The sequence below is a fragment of the Schistocerca serialis genome, chromosome 2, assembly GCF_023864345.2.
Source record: "Schistocerca serialis cubense isolate TAMUIC-IGC-003099 chromosome 2, iqSchSeri2.2, whole genome shotgun sequence".
In the NCBI taxonomy this organism is placed as follows: Eukaryota; Metazoa; Arthropoda; class Insecta; order Orthoptera; family Acrididae; genus Schistocerca; species Schistocerca serialis.
In genome coordinates this window covers 674,776,576-674,800,398 of record NC_064639.1, presented here as the reverse complement: position 1 = coordinate 674,800,398, position 23,823 = coordinate 674,776,576, and the positions used below count along the sequence as shown (strand labels likewise).

General features: G+C 39.2%; 1 protein-coding gene across 3 annotated transcripts in view; it reads right to left on the bottom strand.

The window, feature by feature from the left end:
* LOC126457770 (protein IMPACT-like) overlaps positions 1–23,823 on the bottom strand; it is a 55,037-nt gene that overhangs the window by 16,125 nt on the left and 15,089 nt on the right. Inside the window, exons 3-5 of one of the 3 annotated variants that reach the window (XM_050094342.1) lie at positions 20,587–20,835; positions 20,342–20,501; positions 10,421–11,914 (exon numbers count right to left, since the gene is read on the bottom strand). In XM_050094342.1, the coding sequence (XP_049950299.1) occupies positions 11,885–11,914; positions 20,342–20,501; positions 20,587–20,835 (439 nt within the window). In that variant the 3' untranslated portion in view covers positions 10,421–11,884. Of the gene's footprint in view, positions 1–10,420; positions 11,915–15,183; positions 15,243–20,341; positions 20,502–20,586; positions 20,836–23,823 lie in introns of those variants that run through there. The other 2 variants (XM_050094343.1, XM_050094341.1) reach the window with 2 other exon arrangements.

The following is a 23,823-nucleotide window of genomic DNA, read 5'->3' as shown; positions in this document are numbered from 1 at the left end:
AATTTGTTGAAATTGCACTGACTAGGTGCTGCAGTCACTGGAAGTGTCATAAATATTCTCAAAGATTTTTCAATGATATTTGCATAACCATCTCTTTGGGAGGGGGGATTCAAAATATTCAAACAGTAAGCTGTGTCAGTGCTCTTCATCAGCTCTTTCAACTAGAATTTGAAAGCTGCTATTTTGTTAACTAGATCAGCTGTATCAATATTTCTGCTATATTTGGCACAAAAGTCTGCTGCATATTTTTCAAAATAAAATCCAAAGCTCTCATTTAAGGTATTCCTGACAGGAAATTAAAGTGAGATGAAATGGTATATTATATGTGAGATCTGTTTCCCATTTCACTTATTATTCTATCAAACAATTTGAGGCACTGTAGCTCTAACAGTTTCATTCCTGTCCTCAGATGTCACAATTGGAAAACGTCTGCATATAGGATATCTGCTCCAGAACCCACTCAATAGCTTTTGAGACCCTACTATACCATAGCAAAGTTGCATAAAAAACTCCATTGTAGAACATGAGTTATCTGTGTCGGAGGCAGCTGTATGAACCAAGCATATTGTTGACACAACCCCTTGATGCCTCCTTGGTAGCAGACACTCCTTTATGATGCTACTTAGATGAAATGATAATGTGACAACAGCATGCATTTACAGTCTGCTTCTCGTGGGCAGAAGGCATGAATACGTGAGACAGGTGAACTCATGTACCTCTCCCAGTTAATTCTTAAACCATCTTTTTCCTGGACAGCTTTTGTACCCCCTCTGTGCCTGTGCCCTTGCTGGGGGATAATCTCACCATGGCCTTGGTATGGCTCTGCTGACGTAGCTGTTTTCAAAGATGGCTCTGCCTCTTTTGCAGAAAGGCAAGTGTTACTAGGAAGGAGCCTGGGGAAGGATGGTGAAGCCAAGTTGGAGTTTAATAATTCCTAGAATCTGAGCAAGGGATAGTGACCAGGGGTTGTCCTCATCATCCTTTCCCAGGTCCCTTCCTAAAAACACTAACCTATCAGCAGAAGAAAGGACAGCCATACACAACCTCAAAATAGATCCTGACCTAATCATCTTCCTTGCAGACAAAGACTCCACTACTGCTGTAATGAATTGCAGAGACTACCTGACAAAAGGCTTTTGTCAACCGTTAGAGTCTCCCACCTAAAAGCTCTGAAATACGGATTCAACATAACCAGCAAAACCTTCTGAAACCCTTACACCTGTCCCAAATCCTCTCCCCTGAGTCCATCTCCCTTCTCACCCCAATGGCACCCCACACAGCTACCTTGTACATACTCCCCACAATCCATAAACCCAACAATCCAGGATGCCCCATTGTATCTGATTATTGTGCTCCCACTGAAAGAATTTTCCATCTTGTTGATCAGCACCTCCAACCAACAGCCCGAAAACTAGCTCTAACATCAAAGATACCAACAACTTCCTTCACTAACCCTCCACCAATCCCACTAATTTACCTTCTGGATGAATGATCCTCTGAGATACAAATAATGCCACTGTGGAGATTTATCAGCAATTCATTTACTTTGCCTTTGATTCCTCTAACATTTTTATGAAATAAGCTCACTGTGCCTTCTGATCTGCATTCCCCACTTATTACACTATCTCCTAGCATTAAAGGAACCCCCCTCGAACAGGGATACTTTCTATTTGACTTCGTCTTAATAAAGGTCTACCTTTTCTACACATTATCACTGGAACTTGGCCTTGAGTGAATCCACATACACCATCTATACTGTCTTTTACATACTTCACCAACCATCCCTTCCCAATTCTGTTTAAGTGTATGGTGTGTCTAGTATAGCCAGACCTATGAACACACTCAACTACCACCATCAAACTGTGTGCCTCATCAGTAGTCATCAGCACACTCTGAAGTCCCACTCTTCAAAGTGAACATTAATGGTCCAGCTTTGAGTAGCAACCCTGTCCAGGTCACTGCCTCTACTAGACTGTTCCATCGCAACCCCATGGGACAAGGAAAAATGGCTCTGAGCACTATGGGACTCAACTGCTGTGGTCATAAGTCCCCTAGAACTTAGAACTACTTAAACCTAACTAACCTAAGGACATCACACACATCCATGCCCGAGGCAGGATTCGAACCTGCGACCGTAGCGGTCATGCGGTTCCAGACTGTAGCGCCTTTAACCGCTCGGCCACTCCGGCCGGCTGGACAAGGACACTCACGGGCAGGCAAGGTAATGTAAGCTATGCACCAGACAGGCCTGTTAAATACATTCTGCTGGAACCTGCTAAATGAAGGAAGTGCTCATCCTGCATATGAGAGGGGATCCAAAAATAACCGGAATTTCTTTCTAGAAAGCAAATACTTCATTGTTTTCAAATACAGCCTTAATCCCCTTTGAAGTACTCTCCATTAGCATTAATACACTTGTCCAAACGTTCATTCCAGTGTTTGAAGCACCTTTTAAATTCGTCCTCTTTGATACCTGCTAGCACTTTCATGACATTGCATTTTACGTCTTCCACATTCGCAAAACACTTCCCTCTGAAGTCTCTTTTCATCCTCGGGAACAGGAAGAAGTCTGAAGGTGCTAAATCAGGCGAATAGGGTGCATGGATCAAGGTAGTCGTCTTCGTTGAGGCCAAAAACTGGTGGAATGCTGAGAGCTGTGTGCGCGGTAGCGTTGTCGTGATGCAGGAACCACACGCCAGAATCCCACAAAGCCGGACGTTTTCACGATAAACTTCTGCGAAACCATTTCATAACGTCCAAATAGAATTGTTGGTGTACTGTCTGGTTTACAGGGACAAATTCAGAGTGTACGATCCCTTTGATGTCAAAAAAACAGATCAACATAGTTTTCACATTTGATTTCACTTGTCGAGCTTTTTATGGTCAAGGTGGGCCAGGTGACTTCCATTGTGATGACTGTTGTTTACTTTCTGGATCGTATCCATAGCACCATGACTCATCACCTGTAATGATTTTGTTGAAAAAATGTGGATCATTTTTGAACGCATCCTTCATTTCGAGACAGGCTTGAACGCGACGATCCCTTTGACCCCCGGTAAGAAGTTTCGGCATGAATTTTGGTTCCACTCTTCGCATCCCCAAATCGATGGTCAAGATGCACTGAATTGAGCTCCAGGACAACCCAGACAAGTTGTCGAGTTGGTCGATTGTCCTGCGTTGATCTTCATTGATGAGATCACGGATTTTGAAGATGTTGTCTTTGCTTCGAGCAGTTGAAGGTCGACCGGAACGGGGCTGATCTTCAACCACCATTTCTCCCTTTTTAATCCGAGAAAACCATTCGTACACTTGCATTTTACTAAGAGCATGGTCTTTGTAGGTTGTCTGAATCATCGCAAAAGTTTCTGCTCCGTTCTTGCTGAGCAAGGAAAAAAACTTCACTGCCGCACCTTGTTCGTAAGAACTAGCCATTTCCTCACGTCACGTCTGCACTGTACACACACTCAAAGAACTGCCAAAGAAACCACACTTCTCACTGCTGGGTGACGCCATGTGGCAGAATGACTCAGCAGAGCTGCTACTACAACCCTCTGGTGGTGCAACCTACTACTACAAGTACACGATGTGCAGCATTACGATTCCGGTTACTTTTGGGTCCCCCCTTGTACATGCAGGTCGCTTGGCCACCTCTGCCTCTGTGCATTCGACCACTGGAGTAGAGTTGTGCATGCTACAGTTCAGTTGCTGACCACTCGCACATAGCCATCTGTCCACTCCCACCCACCTGTTCCTGCACCTGCCTGGCTACTCAATATGAAAGAGCTGGCTACTCAATATGAAAGAGCCTAGCCTGTATCATAAGCCCAGTCCCTGCCAAGACTGTTCTCAGACCCTCCCACTGTCACTACTTGATCCTCTTTAACAAAATCCTTACACAAAGCTCCTAAGTTTTCTGACACTTTATTATACCAGCGAATGGTTTAAAAATGCTAGTGACTACTGCAACTACAGGCCCATGACTGCTGCCCAGAAGCAGAATTCTCTTCTTCTTAATTTTCCTACCTATATTTGGCTTCCTAAAAATGTTGGGCTCTTCTGCATATTACCAACTCTTACAACTACTCCACAAGACTGACAGCTGCTAACACCTGTTTTCAATATTAAAATGAAACTACTGAAGCACATTCCTTTCTAATGGCCACACTGCCTACTGCCAGTTTTCACTTCTCCCTCTCGACCCTCTGCCTCCATAGTCTCTCCAGTTCACACTTCCTATCATTTAACTGTGCCTGAAGGACACAGTGTTAATCTACCAAGTAGCAAACAGCAAATGAAAAACCTTCTGAGACTGAGTTGTATTGAAAGAAATACACCATGAACCCACCATGAAGACAGAATAATAGCCATTGTTACTGCAAACCACTTTCAATTGGAATAGGAAACATGAGAAGCAAAATAACATTTATGCAACATATATCTGAAAATGGTTTACAAAGTAACCCCTCCCACACATCATAATATGGCTGCTGATGGAGGAGTAAAAAATGGAATGTTCACAGTTGTATACTTTTCAATGTGCCACCAACAGACTCCAGAAGTGTACAGGCAATGCGGGCTATGGCTCCCTCACATATTTCGTGGATATGTTCTCTATGACCCTGTCTGATATATTTTCCAGAACAACAGTCACTTATGTTAAGGAAGAATCTGTTCTCATAACCAAACACAACTGTGTCTTTTGTTAAATCATTAGAGGTGAGCTGCATAGTGAAGGTGTGAGAGACCATGTAAATGAATGGGAATGGAAATTTGTAATAAATTAAAATGGAACAAGTTAATGCAGATGAACTTAGGCCCACTTAAAAGAAAGCTATATGAGGCACTGACACTGAAATGTTATTACTCAGTAGGTGAATTCATGCAGGACAAACTGGATATTTGAGGTAGATACAATGTGTTACATATTCCAAGAAATATCCTTACAGTGTAATTATTTATTTTAGTGCTAGTATTCATTAGTGTAAAAATCATTGTAACTGTATTATAAGTTTTTGACATGTCTCCTGTACGCAAATCAAATGGATTGGAAATGTACGTCATGAGATGAGTAAAACACAACTCCTCAATAAAGTCATCAAGTACCTTTCCTAATGAGGTGCTGAGACATACTGGCCATAAACTGAGCTGCTGGCAGCACACAATCAGTAATGACTGCTCCAAGAACAATTAGGCTTGTCCAGGTGTAAATCAGCATATTGCTGTTTTCCAAAACTCTGACTACTACCATATAAATCTACCTTGGATCTGTAGCACTAGCAATGATACACAACTGACACCTTGTGTTCCATATGTAGGGCAGTTCTTTGAAAAGACAATTTTTTCCATAAAATGTCCTGATCAATGTCGTTCTGGCATACTTGACCATGTTTACCTGCCTAGTACAATTCCTCACAACAAGTCTTTCTTTCAACAAGTCAAATACAGTTGTTATGGAGCAAAGTGTTATGCTCAGGACAAAATTCCTACCCAGTCACAGTTTGACATTTTGAATTATTGCTTTAGCACCATCTACTAGTGGGCACATGCAGATAAGGTGTTTTTATTTAATGTCTTCGCAGGTCTCTATTTTTCCCATTCCACCAGAGTATTTTTTTATGGTGGTTCACACTACTACACACAAGTATTTGATTTCTGATTTGACTTTTTTCTAAGAAATACTGGATTTAGATGAGCTACTGGATATAATTAAATAAAACCTGATGGACAAAATGTATCTTTATGGATGCCTTCCATTTGCAACATCTAAAAAGTAAGAGTTGAAACATTGGAGCTAAGAGAACTTTGAATGCCACACTGCTTGAAATGGACCACTGTCCTGACTTCAAAACTAGTACACTGTCCACACAGGTTTGAAGTTGCTGTTTCATTTTAACTAACCAATATTTCCATTCTCCTATTTTCATGATTTTTGAACAGAACTGAATCTTTGATAATTTTGTTGTAGCCTTTATTATACTGTTAGATGGTAGTCTCTCCAATGTAGAGTTTACAGATAAAGTTCCATGAATCATATGTAAGAGAATCTCTTAATCTTTCATGTGAGTTAATTCATTTAGATAGTTACTGGTAACATTAAATTAGTCATCACTGAAGCTGCTTTTGAAAACAATTGACCTCAGCTCTTGTTGTTAGGTCATATTCTTTATACAAGTAAAGCAAACCAGTTTTCTTATTACACAAAATAACTTAAAAGATGCATAAGTTCTCATAACATTTGAGTTTGCTGAAAATTATTTATTTGTGCTTCAAAGTTCAGTCCCACCAGTGGACTGCCAGCTAGACATCTATTTTTATGTCTTCGTTTCTGCTTGCACAAAATGTGACATAGTGGCATTTAATGTTTCCCAAACAAAACTGATCTCAGTGTCAAAGAAAATTTGCATAACATAAAAAAGATGTTCAGAAAAGTAGAAAAAATGTTTTCAACACACACAATCTCCACAAGGCTGCTGGAGAACAGCACCATAAGTGCTCCCAGGATTTCTGCAGAAAAATGATACATATCACTGGACACAGCATGTCTCCAAGTTATATTGGCAAGACATTGTTGTACTGGGAGGGGGGGAGCGGGGGACTGGCATGTCAGAACATGTAGCAGAATCATCTTCTCCATACTGTGGCAATGAATCAGCTTGTGCCAGTATATAGGCAACCCAATGAACAGATTTCCATAGCTAGTTGCTGTCACACGTCCTGGGAAATTCACGTCAGCAACTTAGATGAATTCACCCAACTAGTTGTGTTTGCCACATCACACATAGTGCCCATAATGAGAACCTGTAATGTGACTCTAAAACTTGCGGAGATGCTCCATCCACTGATACATGTGTATTTTCTTGTGTGTCTCTTAGTTTTTGTGCAGTTGCTTTCAAACCCAGAACGTACTTACGTATAACCCCTGTATTTTTCCACATCAAATGGTAAAATTGTATGTGATGGACTTGGGGCCATTATCAAAAGACTTGGTATTAAAGCAAATTTACAAAGACCATATGAAAATCAAATCGTGACACCCAGGAGCTGTACGAGTTTGGTGAAGAAACCACTCCTGGCATCCATTTTGAATTATGTGAACCAGAGGAGTACTAGCAAAGTGAAATAAAGGTATTGCCTCAGTTCAGTAATTCTAAAATCATCCAAGGAACTCATAAACTACACTCTCTCAATCCAGTATCTGAATTCAAGGATGCAGTTGCGCTATATTGGCCAGTAGTGCCCGTTCTCAAAGTTGGTGCTCACTTGAATGTCTTACTGGTATATACTATAGAATTAATAACAATGTAATTCAATTCTTAATACACCTAATAACTTGACTTGGATTTTGAAGGACAGTACTGATTTCAAAGTTTGTTACTAAAATCACTTACCTCACATAATATAAAATTATAGGGTTACAAGATGGCAGCAGGTATATAGGTTGTGGCAAAAGGCTCTGCATTTAATGTCTATTTTATCAGTACCCAGTGTCTTTTGTGTTGTGAAAACGTGATAAAAGGAATTCAAATATGCCCAACATTGCAGAAAGGGCATCATTCCAAATGTTTCACACAGGCAAATAATGAGAAAAAAAGGTGTGATTGTAGACTAAAATGTAACGGTCATGAATCACCAGTACAAATGTACATCGAAGGTGTGGAATTTTCTGTAACAGAATCACTCCTCAGTGAATTAAAGGATGCCAAAAATTATGTCATGGTGCTTGAAGATTCACTAAGGTAAATTACTGAAACTCCTGTGATGTCAAAAACTGATAAACTTTCAGATCATGTGCTGCCAAGTAATAAATATGACAATTTGATGCCAAATATAACTAATTCAAAGACTAGTAAGAACAGAAATATAATAGCGGAGGTAAATAATAAACACAAGAGCAACATCGAAAGAAAACAATCACAAACATCACTAGATGCCAGAATCAGATTTTCACTCTGCAGCGGAGTGTGCGCTGATATGAAACTTCCTGGCAGATTAAAACTGTGTGCCAGACCGAGACTCGAACTCGGGACCTTTGCCTTTCGCGGGCAAGTGCTCTACCAACTGAGCTACCCAAGCACAACTCACGCCCCGTCCTCACAGCTTTACTTCTGCCAGTATCTTGTCTCCTACCTTCCAAACTTTACAGAAGCTCTCCTGCGAACCTTGCAGGATGCATCACTAGATGCAGTCATTGAGCCTTCATTTAGTCCACCTACAGCAAATAAGATGAAAGCAATTAGAGGTAACAAGGCTTCTTTATGTAAGGAATTGATGAAAAATTGTGAAATCTGTATATATTCTTACAGTCTTGACAGAGGAATCACAAACATTTTGCAAAATTGTCAGTGAGTAACCACCACTAGTTTTGTTAAACCAGGATCTCCTACATGTGAAATCAATAAGAACTGCTCCAATAACAAATGGTGCACGATATTAATAGGAAGTGCCAATGACATTTATAAAAATGATTTCAAAGGAGAGACAGGCCGTATTAAAAAATCTGTCAAGCTTTTCAGAACACATTCTTCCAACACAGGGCACATGGACCACAAACTCTTTACGAGGCATGGTATGCATCTTAATGGGAGGGGAAAAACTGTTATCTGTAAAAAGAATCATGGGAATTATGAAGAGTACTCAACGTACATCTAGTCCAGCTGCCATTCCTCAATCTCAGACAATCCCAACAGTTCCAGAAAGTGCTAATCATGTTCACATAAAGTGCAGTGAAGTGTCTCAAGCCTTAGAAACATCATCAGAGATTTCCTCTTGGACTGACAGCACACAAACAGTGAAAACACCAGACACCTCTCAAGGAATATGTCCCAGAAAAAGTTATGCTGGCATTCTGAAGACAGCAGCAGCAGTTCCAACCTCTCCTATGGAAATGAATACACAAGAAGCAGCACCAGCAGCAGTGTCCAATGAGGTGAGCAGAAGGAAAAAAGTGCCTCCTTCCCATGTGAATGATTTTTTAGTAGAAAGCAGACCAAGGAAGAACACAAGATAGAAAGTCAGGATGTTATCTGAGGCAAGTGGTTCATCAGAAATGATAAAAGTAGTAGTAATAAGCAAAACAAAACCAGCTTTCTCCCAGTTCATATAACGCATCATAATCTTCAACCTCTAACAAACAAATTACAGGAACTAGAAATAATACTAGACTCTTATCTAAAAGTTGATGTTATCTGCATAATGGAGCACTGGCTAAAAAACAGCAAAACAGATACTGTAAATATAGCTGGTTTTCTCCTAGGTAGTTCATTCTGCAGATCTCATTATAAACATGCTGGGACAGCTGTCTTTGCAAAGGAGAATGTAAGGTGGAAAGAAATCCATATATATTCTGGTTTGATTAAGGGAAATGTATTTGAAATGGCAGCTATCAAACTTACTGACATCCACCTTACCATTGTAGCTGTATACAGGTCACCTAAGTGGTGACTTTGAGAACTTCCTGGGTAAATTTGAAATGATGTTAAATAGTCTAGATTAAACAAAAAAAAAAAATCACTTTTGGTAACTTAAACATTGATTTTTTGAAAAGCTCAGTCTGCAGAGATGAATTACTGGACATGGCAGAGTGTTTCAGTTTAATCCCCACAGTAAATGCACCAACAAGAATCTCTAGACATTGTAATACAGCACGAGACCAAATTTTTATTCAGGAAACTCACTCTCTATAGAATAATAAAGTAATAAATATGGGCTACAGCAGGGCCGGCCAGAAATTCTGCACACATGCGGTGCTCCTGCACATGCGCAACTTCCAGATCACAGCGTGCACACCGCAGCCGTCAGCGTTCATGTAGTGCATGTTTCTATGCACAGATGTCACTTTATCCACTTGCTGGGATACTCTGTACCGGCGCATTCTAGTGCTCTTTCCACAGCTTGCAAGCCAACCATAGGAAGGCATTTCGCGTATTAAACATTTAAAATACTGTCACAGTCTACTCATTGAGACGTCTACTTTTATGTTAACAGTTTAACCCAGTAAGACAAGTAATACAATTAACAACTGTGGGTTTTTATTAAGCTCAGTTTTTGATCTAATATTTAAGAAAGAGCACTTAGCGACTTCCAACGAACCTTATTCATGATTTCAAATAACGTTAAACTAATGCAAGGTTTCCTATAATTAATTCTCGGTGCCCTCAGTTACATCCACATCATTTCTGTCTCATTGACCTCTGAACAGAATGATAACCGTAGACCTCTCGACGATCACCTGTAGTCTTCACACATTTTTTAAAAAAAACTCTAAATGTAAGTATACATTGGAACAATCAGTTTAATGATCAATTTTCCTGATAATAATGTAACATGGAGCAGAATGAGGCAATAATGCACAGTTAGTAAACAATAATTTTTAATTATGAAAGGAATAAATCCAAACATGTTTATCACTGGTCATGACAAATGATACAGTTAATATCGGGCACAAAAGCACAGCTCATTGACAAACGCAAGCAGTTGCGAAGATTTTCATCACTTATGCTTGATCGAAACCTTGATTTATTCATTTTCATCACCGAGAAAAATCTTTCACAAACATATGTTGACCCGAACATGGACATAACTCTCACGGCTTCTCAGTGCAGGCATGGAAATTCTTGTTGTGAAAAATTTTCATAGAACTCTTTTGCACTTTGCACTGCAAAGAACTTGTCCTTCAGTCTTGTATTGCACTGTAGGTCGATCAGTTCCATCTGTAGATCATTCGGAGCATCTTCAACTGACAACGAGAATGGTCGAGCAAAGAGGCGAATGGCAGCAGACAAACTCGTAACATCTGCAAATCGTGCTTGAAATCGTTCCTTAATTTTTACAATTATTGACACATATTCTTGAAATCTAGCACTTTCATGGGCCAGTCCAAGAATCGGGAAATGTGCAGTGTTTTTTGTCAATAGCTGGCTCTCCCAAAGCGCAAGCTTCCTTTCAAAGGCATTTACTTTTTCCAACATGTCAGAAATTAAATTATTTTCACCTTGCAAACTGACGTTCAGGCTGTTCATGTGAGAAGTAACGTCCATGAGAAATGCAAGGCCTGATATCCAACAAGGGTCTTCCAACATAGGTTCACTTTTTCCCTTCTCTTGTAAGAATGTTACTATCACCAAACGCAAATCAAAAAATATTTTCAGCCTTTTACCTCAACTGAGCCAGTGTACTTCGGTATAGTAAGGTACGTTGTCATACTCCGCTCCTAATTCCTCCAAGAACTGCCAAAACTGGCGATGCGTAAGGCCATGTGTCTTCAGATAGTTTACAGTACGCACAGCAATTTGCATGACATTTGCTAACGTTACTGATTTTGCACAAAGTGCCTCTCGATGCAGAATGCAGTGAATTCCATACAACGTCTCGTCTGTGCGCCCTAGCATTTTGTACATCCGTGCTATGAGTCCTCTCTGATGGCCATGCATTGATGGTGCTCCATCTCTCATCACTGAGACTAACTGATTCCAGTCCATACTGACACCATCAATCGCTTGCTCAACAGCTTGGAGTAAGTCCGGACCTGTAGTAGTCCCTTTCAAGGGTACTAAGTCCAAAATGTCCTCTGTTACACAAAGTGCTTTAGAGACACCTTGTATGTATATCACACCTGGGCTGTATCTGTAAGATCTGTTGCTTCATTGAGTGCAACAGAGAAAGCAACAAAGTCTTTAGCCTTATTTATTAGCTGCCTGTGCACATCGCTGGCCATAGCACTGATACGTTTTGTCACTGTTTGTTTGGATGGACTGATTTCTTGAAACCTGCTAACGTTCGTGGGACACACAAGTTCTGCAGCATCAGTCAGACACCCTTTCACAATCTCCCCTTTGAAAAAGGGTTTCCCGGATTGAGCAATTCTTAATGCAGTTTTAAAACTTGCTCACAGTGAAGATTTAATGTGGCTGCCATTCTGGAAAATTGAAAACAGTACATTGTACAGCGTACAGTAAAATAGACATAAATGTAACACAAGAAACTAAGAGTTCAAGAAGTATCAGTTACTTTGACTTACAGTAAAATCGAGTTGATGTGTCTCATCCATTTTCTTAAGGACATTTAATTTTGCTTGCCGTTCTTCACTGTTGAGTACCCTACACTCGTCTTTGTGATATGTATTGTAGTGTCTTTCAATTGAAAACTTATGCTGGCTGCCTATTATTTGGCGGCACAGCAAACACTGTGAGTTTTCGCCAATGGCTACAAAAAAGAATTGCAGTTCCCATTTATTTTTAAATGACTGAGAACATAGATCTCCCGTCCTTTGATTTTTCACAGTACCTGCCATTTCTCAGTACTTCTCTGTTAAGGTTACGGCACCAGGGGTAAACGAGACTAGGTATGTTGCGCTCTTGCTTGTACCACATAAACAGGGAAGTGGAGCCGCTGTCGTTCATGTAGGACACTTGTCTAATAACGGATGTCGCTGTCACACATGTGCAGCTCTTCCGCACGTCTGGACACTGTGCAGCGTTTGGCCGGCCCTGGGCTACAGTGATCACGAGTCTCTGTTGCTAACATTGGTGTTATGCATAGAGAAAATATCACCCATCAAAATAATTGAGTGCAGGAATCTCAGTGATGGTAATATAGCAAACTTTTGCCACCTATTAGGACAGGAAACATGGGATGAAGTGTTCAATGAAACATATGTAAATAGAATGTTTAATAACTTTCATGGGACATAACAATACTATTTTGACATAGCCTTCCCAATCTTTCCAGTTAAGCAACATAAATTATAACCTGCTAGAAAAAAAAAATAGATCACTATGGGTATAAAATCTCCAGTCTAAAGAAATGATTTCTGCATTCATACATAAAACAAAATATTATATCATTAGAGATGCAAAACTATGTCAAAGAGTACAGTAGGACCTACAACAAAGTTATTAAAGATGCAAAAAAGAGGGGTAATGATGAATACATCTGCAAATCAGAAAACAAGCCACAGGGCACGTGGAACATCATTCATTCTGAAACGGGCACCAAGCCAGTGGCAAAGAGCATTAGCCTAAACTGGAAAATGGACAAATATCTGAAGTCACTGCAGTAGCTAATACCTTCTATAAGTACTTTATCAAAACAGCATATGGTGTCATCCAAAGTAACTTTCAAACTCTTATTATGCACCACATTGAAAACCACAACCCCCACCCTGTGGGTCTATATTTCTCAAACAGGCCACTCACAACAAGCTCATACTGGCAACTAGATCATTAAAGAAGCCTTCGTGTATTTATGATGATATTCAATACTATGTTATAAACCAAATAGGATATTACATTGTAGAATCTCTAAAGCATATTAGTAATCACTCCTTCTCCACTGGTACATTTCCAATCTCCTTAAGATTGCGAAGGTAACACCCTTGCACAAAAAGGAAGCAACAGACAATGTTAACGATTGCAGGCCTGTAGCTCAGCTTAGTGGCTTCAAAGATCTTTCAGAAGCTCTTTTACAATAGACTGATAGAGTTTATTAACAAAAAGTCATCAGCATGGTTTCAGGCGATCAAGATCCACAACCACAGCAATCTATAAATTCCTGTCATGATAGCTATAGATGAAAAGGAAATGGCTTCTAGAATCTTCTTGGACTTATCCAAAGCATTTGATATAATAAATCATACTATTCTATTGTATAAATTGGAAAGAAAGGGAATTAGAGATACTCCAAATGAGTGGGTTAGGTCATATCATACTAACAGACAACAAAAAATTGTTCTTAAACAGGATAATATTACTGGAACATTGTAAGAACGACAGCATATGCATCAGAAAAAGCTACAATGAATTTGACAGGATACAAGGGTCAACATTAGGTCAAATCCTTTTTTTTTTTTTTTTTTTTTTTTTTTTTTTTTTTTTTTTTTAATGACCTGAATGAAACTGTCCACACCAAATAAAACACTTTATTTGCTCATGATGTCAGTATTTTGATTAAGGGTTGTACCAAAAAGACCTCCAAACATCTAAACACACATCATTGCTGGAGCTAACAAACTGGTTTTAAAGAAATAAACTTATCAAAAACACCAAAAAAACAGCAGCCACGAACTTTCATGTATCTTACCCTAAGCAACAAAATGACCACATACTGAAAATAAGAAACAAAAGTTTAAAATTGGCTGATGATGTGAAACTCCTAGGAATATATCTGCACAGTGACCTAAAATGGAACATACATATTAAAGTTCTTATAGCTAAACTGTCATCAATCTGTTACATGCTATGGATACTGAACACAAGCAGTAATACAGTCATATCACACACATTTCCAGTCAGCAATCAGATATGGAATAATACTCTGAGGGAATGCACCTTGCAGTCAACACATATTCAAAACCCAAAAACGTGCTACCAAAATCACTTTCAATGTAAATAAACAAGATTCGTGTCATCCTTTTTTCCCCAACATTAAAGATACTGAACATTCCATGCCTGTACATATCTGAAATGATGGTCTTTACAAGAGAATATTTAGGAAGTCCAATGCATATCAGCAAAACAGCTTTGTGCACAGTCACGGAACAAGAAATGGAAACAACATCCATGTCTCTTATGCCAGGACATCAACCTATCGGAAAAGTGTTCCTCATAGAAGTAGACAGTTATATAATCACCTTCAGAACAACATCAAATTATTAAAGCAAGAAAGCTTAACAAACCTGTCCGACACAGTCATTTGTGATATATTCTATTACCGTATATTATTTGTGTGTGTGTGTGTGTGTGTGTGTGTGTGTGTGTGTGTGTGTGTGTGTTCTTTATCTCTTCTGTATTCTTTATTGACTATCCTATATCTGACATACGACCAAAATTAAATATAAGAAATGAACTTTTTGTTAACAACCCATTCTTTTTCCATCTTGAAACCCAAATCACTCTAAACACACATGTGAATAACAAAAGGTTTTTTTTTTAGATTTGCCCATTTTTTCATATTTTAGTAAAATCAAGCATGTGTTACAACATTATTGTGTTACACATCAGATTAAAGCTTACAGTAAGTCCTTACAACAACATCAGTCTCAGTTTCCTACTATCAATAGTTGAAGTCAACATACATTTTTGTTTCATGACACTCTCAGAACAATGAGAAATTTTCATTTTGTGAACGAAATTATCCATCCATCAAGAGAGTTTGAAATTTTATATATTTATACGTTTAATAAACAAAAAACAAAATATCTGACACCAAACCTTTTGTAGAGTTGATATGGACTGAACTCATAGTTACTGAAAAAAAGAGAGAGAAGAGGTGATGCATTTCCAGGATTAGAATTGAAATCTTTAAGTTTATTCATAGTTTGGTGGTATTTTGTTATCAGTTTTCAGTTTCTCCAGAGTTGTGACTGTGAATTCCTTTTGATAGAACTTTCTCAATGATTTCAATCCCAAAGTGACATAGTGCATTGGTGTATGCCACATAGGTTTACGACAAAGGAGGCAAATGTGACAAGTGTAATTGAACTTTCCAGTACCAATACTATTTTCATAATTTTTGAGGAAAAAAGATGTTGGTACAGACTGATGACATAGCATACTGCTTTGTTTGTAATGTAAAGGAAAGAAGATTAAAAGTTTAATGTCTCTTGACAATGAAGTCATTCAGAATGAACACAAATTTGGATTGGACTAGAATGGAAAACATACCAGCTGTGCTCTTACAGAAGTATTCCAAGCATTTGCTTTAATCATTTTTGGGAAACACCAGAAAACCCAACTGGAATGGCCAGTTGGGATATTGCAACCCTACTCCTTCCTAAGTGTAGTCCAAACTCCTTTAACCACCAAACCACCTGTTTAATTGTGCGAGAAAGGATCAAAAAGTAATGAGAATTTTTTTAATTTTGCGGGCTTTGTACATCAGATTTTAAATTGTTTTCATCTTGTTGGTACACACGTTCCTCATACATCTTTCCATTTTCAGCTGTTTTGAGTATTTAGTTTATTGTCGACAGTCAAAAGGTTACACACGTTTTGAAGTACTCGGTAAATTTTTTCTTTTGAAAAGGATGGATCAAAGAATTTCCATGAAGTTTTGCTTGAAAAATGGAATAAAGTGCAGCACTACATTCAAACTGTTGACTTTGGCTTTTGGAAAATCTGCTATGAGTAAGACAAGAGTTTATGAGTGGTGTAAACGCTTCGAACAAGGTCGAGAAGACATTGTAGACGATGACCGCCCTTAGACACCCTAGCACATCAAGTACTGACGACAATGTGGAGGAAATAATTAAATTGGTTCTGGAAGATTACCGAATTACAATCAGAGAGGTTGCTGATGATGTCAGCATATCTTTTGGCTAATGCCAGCATTTTTTTTAGACTTTTGGGCACAAAACATGTAGCAGCCCTAACTTTGTTCCAAAATTGTTGAATTTTGACCAAAAGTGACATCACGCAGACGTCACTCAGGAGTTGCTGAATGAAGGTGACAATGACCCAGAACTTCCAAACATAGATATTGGGTATAACATCAAAACCATGGCTCAATTATCCCAGTGGAAACTGCCTGAAGAACCAAGACTGAAAAATTTTTTTCAAGTTTGATCACATGTGAAGATTTTTCTCACTCTTTTCTTTGATTACAGTGGGGTACTGCACAATGAGTTCCTACCTTATGATTGTACGATCAATAAGGAACACTGTTTATGTGAAACAAGCCAAAGGAAATGACCAGAATTGTGGCAAAACCACTTGTGGAAATTGCATCATGATAATGCTCCCACTCACACTTCATTGCTTGTTCGTTACTTTTTTGGCAAAAAAACAAAACCTTATGTTGGCTCAGCGAACTTATTTACTGGCCATGGTCTCCTGCAACTTTTTTCTATTCCTGAGGCTGAAGAGAACCATGAAAGGATGTTGTTTTGCCACCATTGATGAGATGAAAACAGAATCACTGATGGAGCTGAACACTGTAATAAAAAGTGGGTTCCAGAAGTGGTTCCAAGAGTGGAAAAAGTGCTGCACAAGTGTATTATATCTCAAGGGAATAACTTTGAAGGGGAAAAAGTTGATGTTGATGAATAAATAAAAATTCTTTACGAAAATACAAACATTCCCATTACTTTTTGATCACACCTCATATGTAGTGTAGTCACAAGATCATTATATACTTAATGTACCATACTCTGACCAATCTACATGGACACAAAAGACATCCTGTGATGGAGTGTGTTTCTATGCACCTTTCATTTAGGTAAAACTGGAAAAAAAGGTTTCTGCTAGGTGATTATTATGAATCAATTCCTGCACATAAAGTGCACACAATAGGTCTCATTGTCACATTATGTAAAGACATCTCCAATGATATGTGAGCTTAGGTTGGCACTAATTTTGATTTGTTCTATAGTTTCTGCATGGCCTACAGGTTCTACTTCTGCAACTTTTCCAAGTGATTAATGGCATTATTATTATTATTATTATTATTATTATTATTATTGTTATTATTATACTGGACTCCTACCCATGAGTAAAGTCTGAATCCCTGTGCATCCATCCACAACTACATTCTGCACTGATTGCCTTAATCCCTTCAGATTAATGCTAGGATTATTTAAAAACTTGCTTCCTTTGCCCATCCTTCTCCATCTGACCTGGTGCTCTATCTTCAATGAACTCGACAGTGATGAGACAACTTCAAACTCATTTTTCCTCACATAAGAGTGCTATTCAACATAACTCATTTTTCCTCACATAAGAGTGCTATTCAACATGTATCTTCCTTTGATGAATGTTAACAATATCAAAACATTCTAACACACTCAGAGTCTACATTCTATTAAAACATCTCATTGGCAATGCTGTTACCGCTGTCCCAACCACCTTGCAGGTTCTGTTCAGACTAACTGTAGAGTACAGAGCAGAGCATAAATTAGATGACCACATTATGTACTTGGATTAAAATAGCTTTTTGATTGAATTTTAAGCCAGTAGACTTCTAGGGATCAGCTCATAGCCATTCATTGTTCTTTCTCAAGTGCCATGTAAGCCATGTAGGCCGACATTGGTTTGCTGCATAACTGTAGAACATATTCTGAGTTTCAACACAATAAATTTCATAGAGACCAAAAAGCTTAAGTCCATGAATGAGCATGGTTGTAGAAAGTGTCACTTGCGTGAAACTTGGCTTGCACTCTTCCCACATCATATACTCCAAACTATGGATGAAGGGCAACAGGCAACACGCAAGTCTTACGCAGATGCTTCAGAAACTCAAACAGGAATCACTGGAAGGAAGACAACATACTATTCGAGGAACACTACTGAGAAAATTTAGATAATCAGTATTTGAAGCTGACTGCAGACTTCCAAAAAGCATCTGACATGTTACCCCACTGCAGACTGTTAATGGTGGTATAGGTGTACGGAATAGGTTCCCATATATATGAGTGGCTGGAACACTTCTTAAGTAATGGAACTCAGTATGTTGTCCATGATGGTGAGTATTCATCAGAGACAAGGTTATCCTCAGGAGTGAACCAGGGAAGTGTGATAGGACCACTATTATTTTCTACATACTTAAATGATCTGGCAGACAGGGTGGGCAACAGTCCGCAGCTGTTTGCTGATGATGCTGTGGTGTATGGGAAGATGTCAAGGATGAGTTACTGTAGAATGATACAAGAAGACTTACACAATATTTCTAGTTGGTGTGAATGGCAGCTGACTGTAAATGTAGAAAAATTTAAGTTAATGCAAATGAGTAGGAGAAATAAGTCCATAATGTTCAGATACAGTGTTAGTAGTGTCCTGCTTGACACAGTCACATTGTTTAAATATCTGGGTGTAATGTTGCAAAGCAATATGAAATGGAAAAAGCATATGAGGATTGTAGTAGGGAAGGCGAATGGTCAGTTTTTGTTTCTTGGGAGAATTTTAGGGAAGTGTGGTTCATCTGTAAAAGAGACTACATATAGGACGATAGTGCGACCTATTCTTGAATCCTGCTTGAGTGTTTGCAATCCGTACCAGGTCAGATTAAAGGAAGACATAGAAGCAATTCAGAGCCAGGCTGCTAGAATTGTTACCTGTAGGTTCAAACCACATGCAAATGTAAGGAGATGCTTTGGGAACGCAAATGACACTCACCATAGGGAAGGTAACATTCTTTTCGAGGAACACTATTGAGAAAATTTAGAGAACCGGCATTTGAAACTGACTGCACAATGATTCTACTGCCACCAACATATATTTCATGTCAGGACGACAAAAACAACATATAAGAAATCAGGATTCGTATGGAGGCATATAGACAGTCATTTTTCCCTTGCTCTAGCTGTGAGTGGAACAGGAAAGGAAACAACTAGTAGTTGTACATGGTATCCTCCGCCACCCTCTGTACGGTGGCTTGCGGAGTATGTATGTAAATGTAGATATATACAGTGCTTCGTTAAGCATAGCTGGCTGCATGTCAGCAATATGGCAATCAAGAGGTTATTTTATTCAAGCTACAAAACAGTTCCTGAGGTCAAATGAGTGAAGTAATGCAGTTGTTAAGGCACTAGACTTTCATTCACAGGGAATTAGGTTACAATCATGACTTTTATTTACCTAAATCAGTTCACAAAACATGAGGATGGTTCCTTAGGTAAGATTATGACAGATTTTTTTTCTTGTTTCTCTTTAAATAGCATAAGTGTCCCAACTCTAATGACTTGACTACTGATGAGAAGTAAAACTATAACCTTTTTTCGAAACAGGTACAGAAGATATGTTCAGTGGGAGCATCAAATAAAAAGATAGTTATGAAAAGAGGGAAACTGGCAGAAAAGCAGACGTGCTTAGGTATAAATGACATAATATGTGGTAGAAGGAACAATTACATAATGATTAATAAGTGATTAAATAACTACAATGTTCACAGGAAACTAGCAAAAATGCTCAGTTAAGTGGTGCTACTACAGAAGCAGTTAACTGTTAATTATCTTGAGGCTGCATAAAAGGATAGGCAACAGAAAAAGAATGGGATGCGGCAGGAGAGGCAGCCAAGTGTCATATACACACATGTACTGAGAGACAGATCCACATTAAGAGGAATAGGATACTAAATACAAAACAGAAACTGGAGATTGGGAACTAAAATGCACATCAAAACGAAAAATCAAAGAAACAGTGCACGCAGATAGACTCGTAGTAGTGAAGGGTGTGCTCTGGTGGAACTATAATGTGTATTTTGACAAGTAAAATGATATAAAACTCTTTTCTGATACCTCAAGTGGTCTGATAACATATGGCATGTTCAGTGGTATGATTTACTCTGATTGATTTTTTTTTTCTCAGTTACTAATGACAGCATTTTTATTTACAAACGTAACAAAGTTTCATACCTGCAATAGATGAAGCAGCCTTCCTCCAGCATGTGTTTCACCATCATCCTCGCAATCCTGCAGAAATGATTTTGTATCATCTTTGAAAATTCGATAGGCATACATGTTGTGAGTTGCATTAGCTATTTTCTTATTTTCATATAGCTTTTGTAAAATTGCCCTGTATGAAGATGAAAAATGAAAGAGGCATGAAAGCAATACACAATGCTTCATATTTCTACAAGGATTTTATTGCTCTTTCTTACTTGACTTGTTCTGCATAGAACACTGGTGCAGCATGGCCTTGAAAGACACTTTTTCGATCAGTGATTGTCTCTCCATGTATTATTTGTGGTAGTTGAAATTCATATTCCTGCTGTTCACAGGTGACTGATGAGAATGCAGCACTGTCAATGCCAAAATCTTCAGTACCCTTATCTAATGGCAAAAAATCTTGAACCAACTCCCTTACTTTTTCAACCCATTCATATATCACTGTTTGTCCACACTGTAATCTAGAATGAGAAGATAAAGCACTAAAGACACAAACTGAATGTACTGGTATGCACTTAAAAACTAAAACTAATTAGGCCTGCTTGTGCCTTACAAAAATTTAAATAATTGTTGGCAGTCTTCTAGGGCAATTTACAGTTAGGTTAAAAATGATGCTGATCCCATTTTCATAAAGTAAGGCTATGGTGAAAGGAAAGATAAGCAAAACAAGCACAAGAAATATTCCATTTTGCTTCCAATAATAGTAAAGCAATTTTCCACACAGCATGAACAGCATCTATACGCTAAATAAAATTATTTGTCAGTTGACATGTTTCCCAGGCAACTGATGTGTTGCTACAATAACTGTCAGCTGCCCTCCTTCACACAAATTGCTAATAGTACATAGTTTCCATAAGATACTAAGAGCACTGTTTGGAAGATTCAGTACCATGTTACAAACATCAAAAAAAGTTTTGCATCACCTCGGTTCCGGAACCTGTACAGAAAATTGGAATAGAGATCAGCATAAACATCATTTCTGTCCTTTTTATTTCTCACGAAAACCACACATTGCGTGTTGTACCACCGCACAGCAAGACCTTCAGAGGTGGTTGTCCAGATTGCTGGTCACACCGGTACCTCTAATACCCAGTAGAACATCCTCTTGCATTGATGCATGCCTGTATTCGTCATGGCATACTATTCACAAGTTCATCAAGGCACTGTGGTCCAAATTGTCCCACTCCTCAATGGTGATTCGGCGTAGGTCCCTCAGAGCGGTTGGTGAGTCATGTCATCCATAAACAGTCCTTTTCAATCTATTCCAGGCATGTTTGATAAGGTTCATGTCTGGGGGACATGCTGGCTACTCTAGTCAAGCGATGTCGTTATCCTGAAGGAAGTCATTCACAAGATGTACACACCGGGGGCGCAAATTGTCATCCATGAAGACAAATGCCTCGCCAATATGCTGCTGATACTGTTGCACTATCGGTCGGAGGATGGCTTTCACGTATCGTAACAGCTGTTACTGCACCTTCCATGACCACCAGCAGCATACACGGCCCCACATAATGGCACCCCAAAACATCAGGGAACCTCCACCTTCCTTCCCTCGTTGGACAGTGTGTCTAAGGTGTTCCGCCTGACCGCGTTGCCTCCATACATGTCTCGGAAGATTGTCTGGTTGAAGGCATATGGAACACTCATTGGTGATGAGAACATGACACTAATCCTGAGCGGTCCATTCAGCATGTTGTTGGGCCCATCTGTACCACGCTGCATGGTGTTGTGGTTGCAAAGATGTACCTCACCATGGATGTCACGAGTGAAGTTGCACATCATGCAGCCTATTGGGCACAGTTTGAGTCATAACATGATGTCCTGTGGCTGCACAAAAAGCATTATTCAACATGGTGGTGTTGCTGTCAGGGTTCCTCCAAGCTATAATGCGTAGGTAGCCATCATCCACTGCAGTAGTAACCTTTGGGCGGCCTGAGCGAGGCACGTCATCGACAGTTCCTGTCTCTCTGTATCTCTTCCATGTCCAAACACCGCTTTGGTTCTCTCCACGATGCCTGGACACTTCCCTTGTTGAGAGCCCTTACTGGCACAAAGTATCCATGTGGACGCGATCGAACTGCGGTATTGACCATCTAGGCATGGTAGAACTAGACAACACGAGCCGTGTACCTCCTTCCTGGTGGGATGACTGGAAGTGATCAACTATTGGACCCCCTCCATCTAATAGGTGATGCTCATGCATGGTTGTTTACATCTTTGGGCAGGTTTAATGACATCTCTGAACAGTCAAAGGGACTGTGTCTGTGATACAATATCCACAGTCAAAGCCTGTCTTCAGGAGTTCTGGGAACCGGGGTGATGCAAAACATTTTTTTGACGTGTGTACAAGATATCAAGTAAGTAGTAACTTAAATCAGGGTAGCAGAAAAAATTATAAAATAATACATCATCTATTAGGTTGGTGCATTTTTGTTTTGCATGTTGGAATTCCAGTTGCTATGGGTTTACTTATCAATTGTCATTTTTTTTTTAGTTCAGTGTTACTATTTGAGTTTACGTATTATTGTTTTGTCATTTAGAGATAATGAGTGGAACTGTTGATGGTAAAAAAATGGAGTGTCGAGCAGACAAACCTGAACATTTCTGACATTCTTCTGCATGGATTCAATATAGGAGTGAAAGCAGCAGAGGCGGCCAGAAACAATTGCGCCATGTATGGAGATAATGCCATTGGACAGGGCATGGTAAGAAAATGGTTCTCTCATTTTAAGGAGAATTGTTTTGACAATAGTGACTCTCTAGGTTCAGGAAGACCTAGGGTTTAAAGATCATTTAAAAGCATTAATCCACTGTAATACATGTCAGTGTACTCGAGAACTGACAAATGTCATGAACTGTGATCATTCAACCAGTATGTGACATTTGCATGCAGTGGTGAAGGTTCAATAATTGAGTGTGTGGGTACCACATTCTCCAAGCCAAAATCACAAAAATCAGCGGGTGGTCATATGTGCATCTCTGCTTGCTCGTCATGAACTGGCTTGTGAGCTACACTGACCACTCCTATCCTGTATCACTACTGGTGAAAAGAAATCATGTCTTTATGCTAACATAAGGCAAGGAAAGGAATGGTTGAACCCAAATCAAGCAATAAATCCCCATACAAAGACCTGTGTGCACCCACAAAAGATAATGTTATGCATCTGGTGGAACAGTGACAGTGTGGTGTACAATGAACTGCTTTCCCGACTTGTAACCATCACTGCTGACATTTATTGTCAACACCTGAGATATTGAGACATCTTGCAGGTGCAGTCCAAGAACAATGACCAGGGAGACTGCGTGAAGTGATGCTACTTGACGGTAATGGCCGTCCACATTCTGCTAGACTGACAAACACTATACATGAATTGGTTGGGAAGTCATTCTGCATCCACCTTATTCGCCTGGTCTTGCACCCTCAGATTTTCACCTTTTCTGCTCTC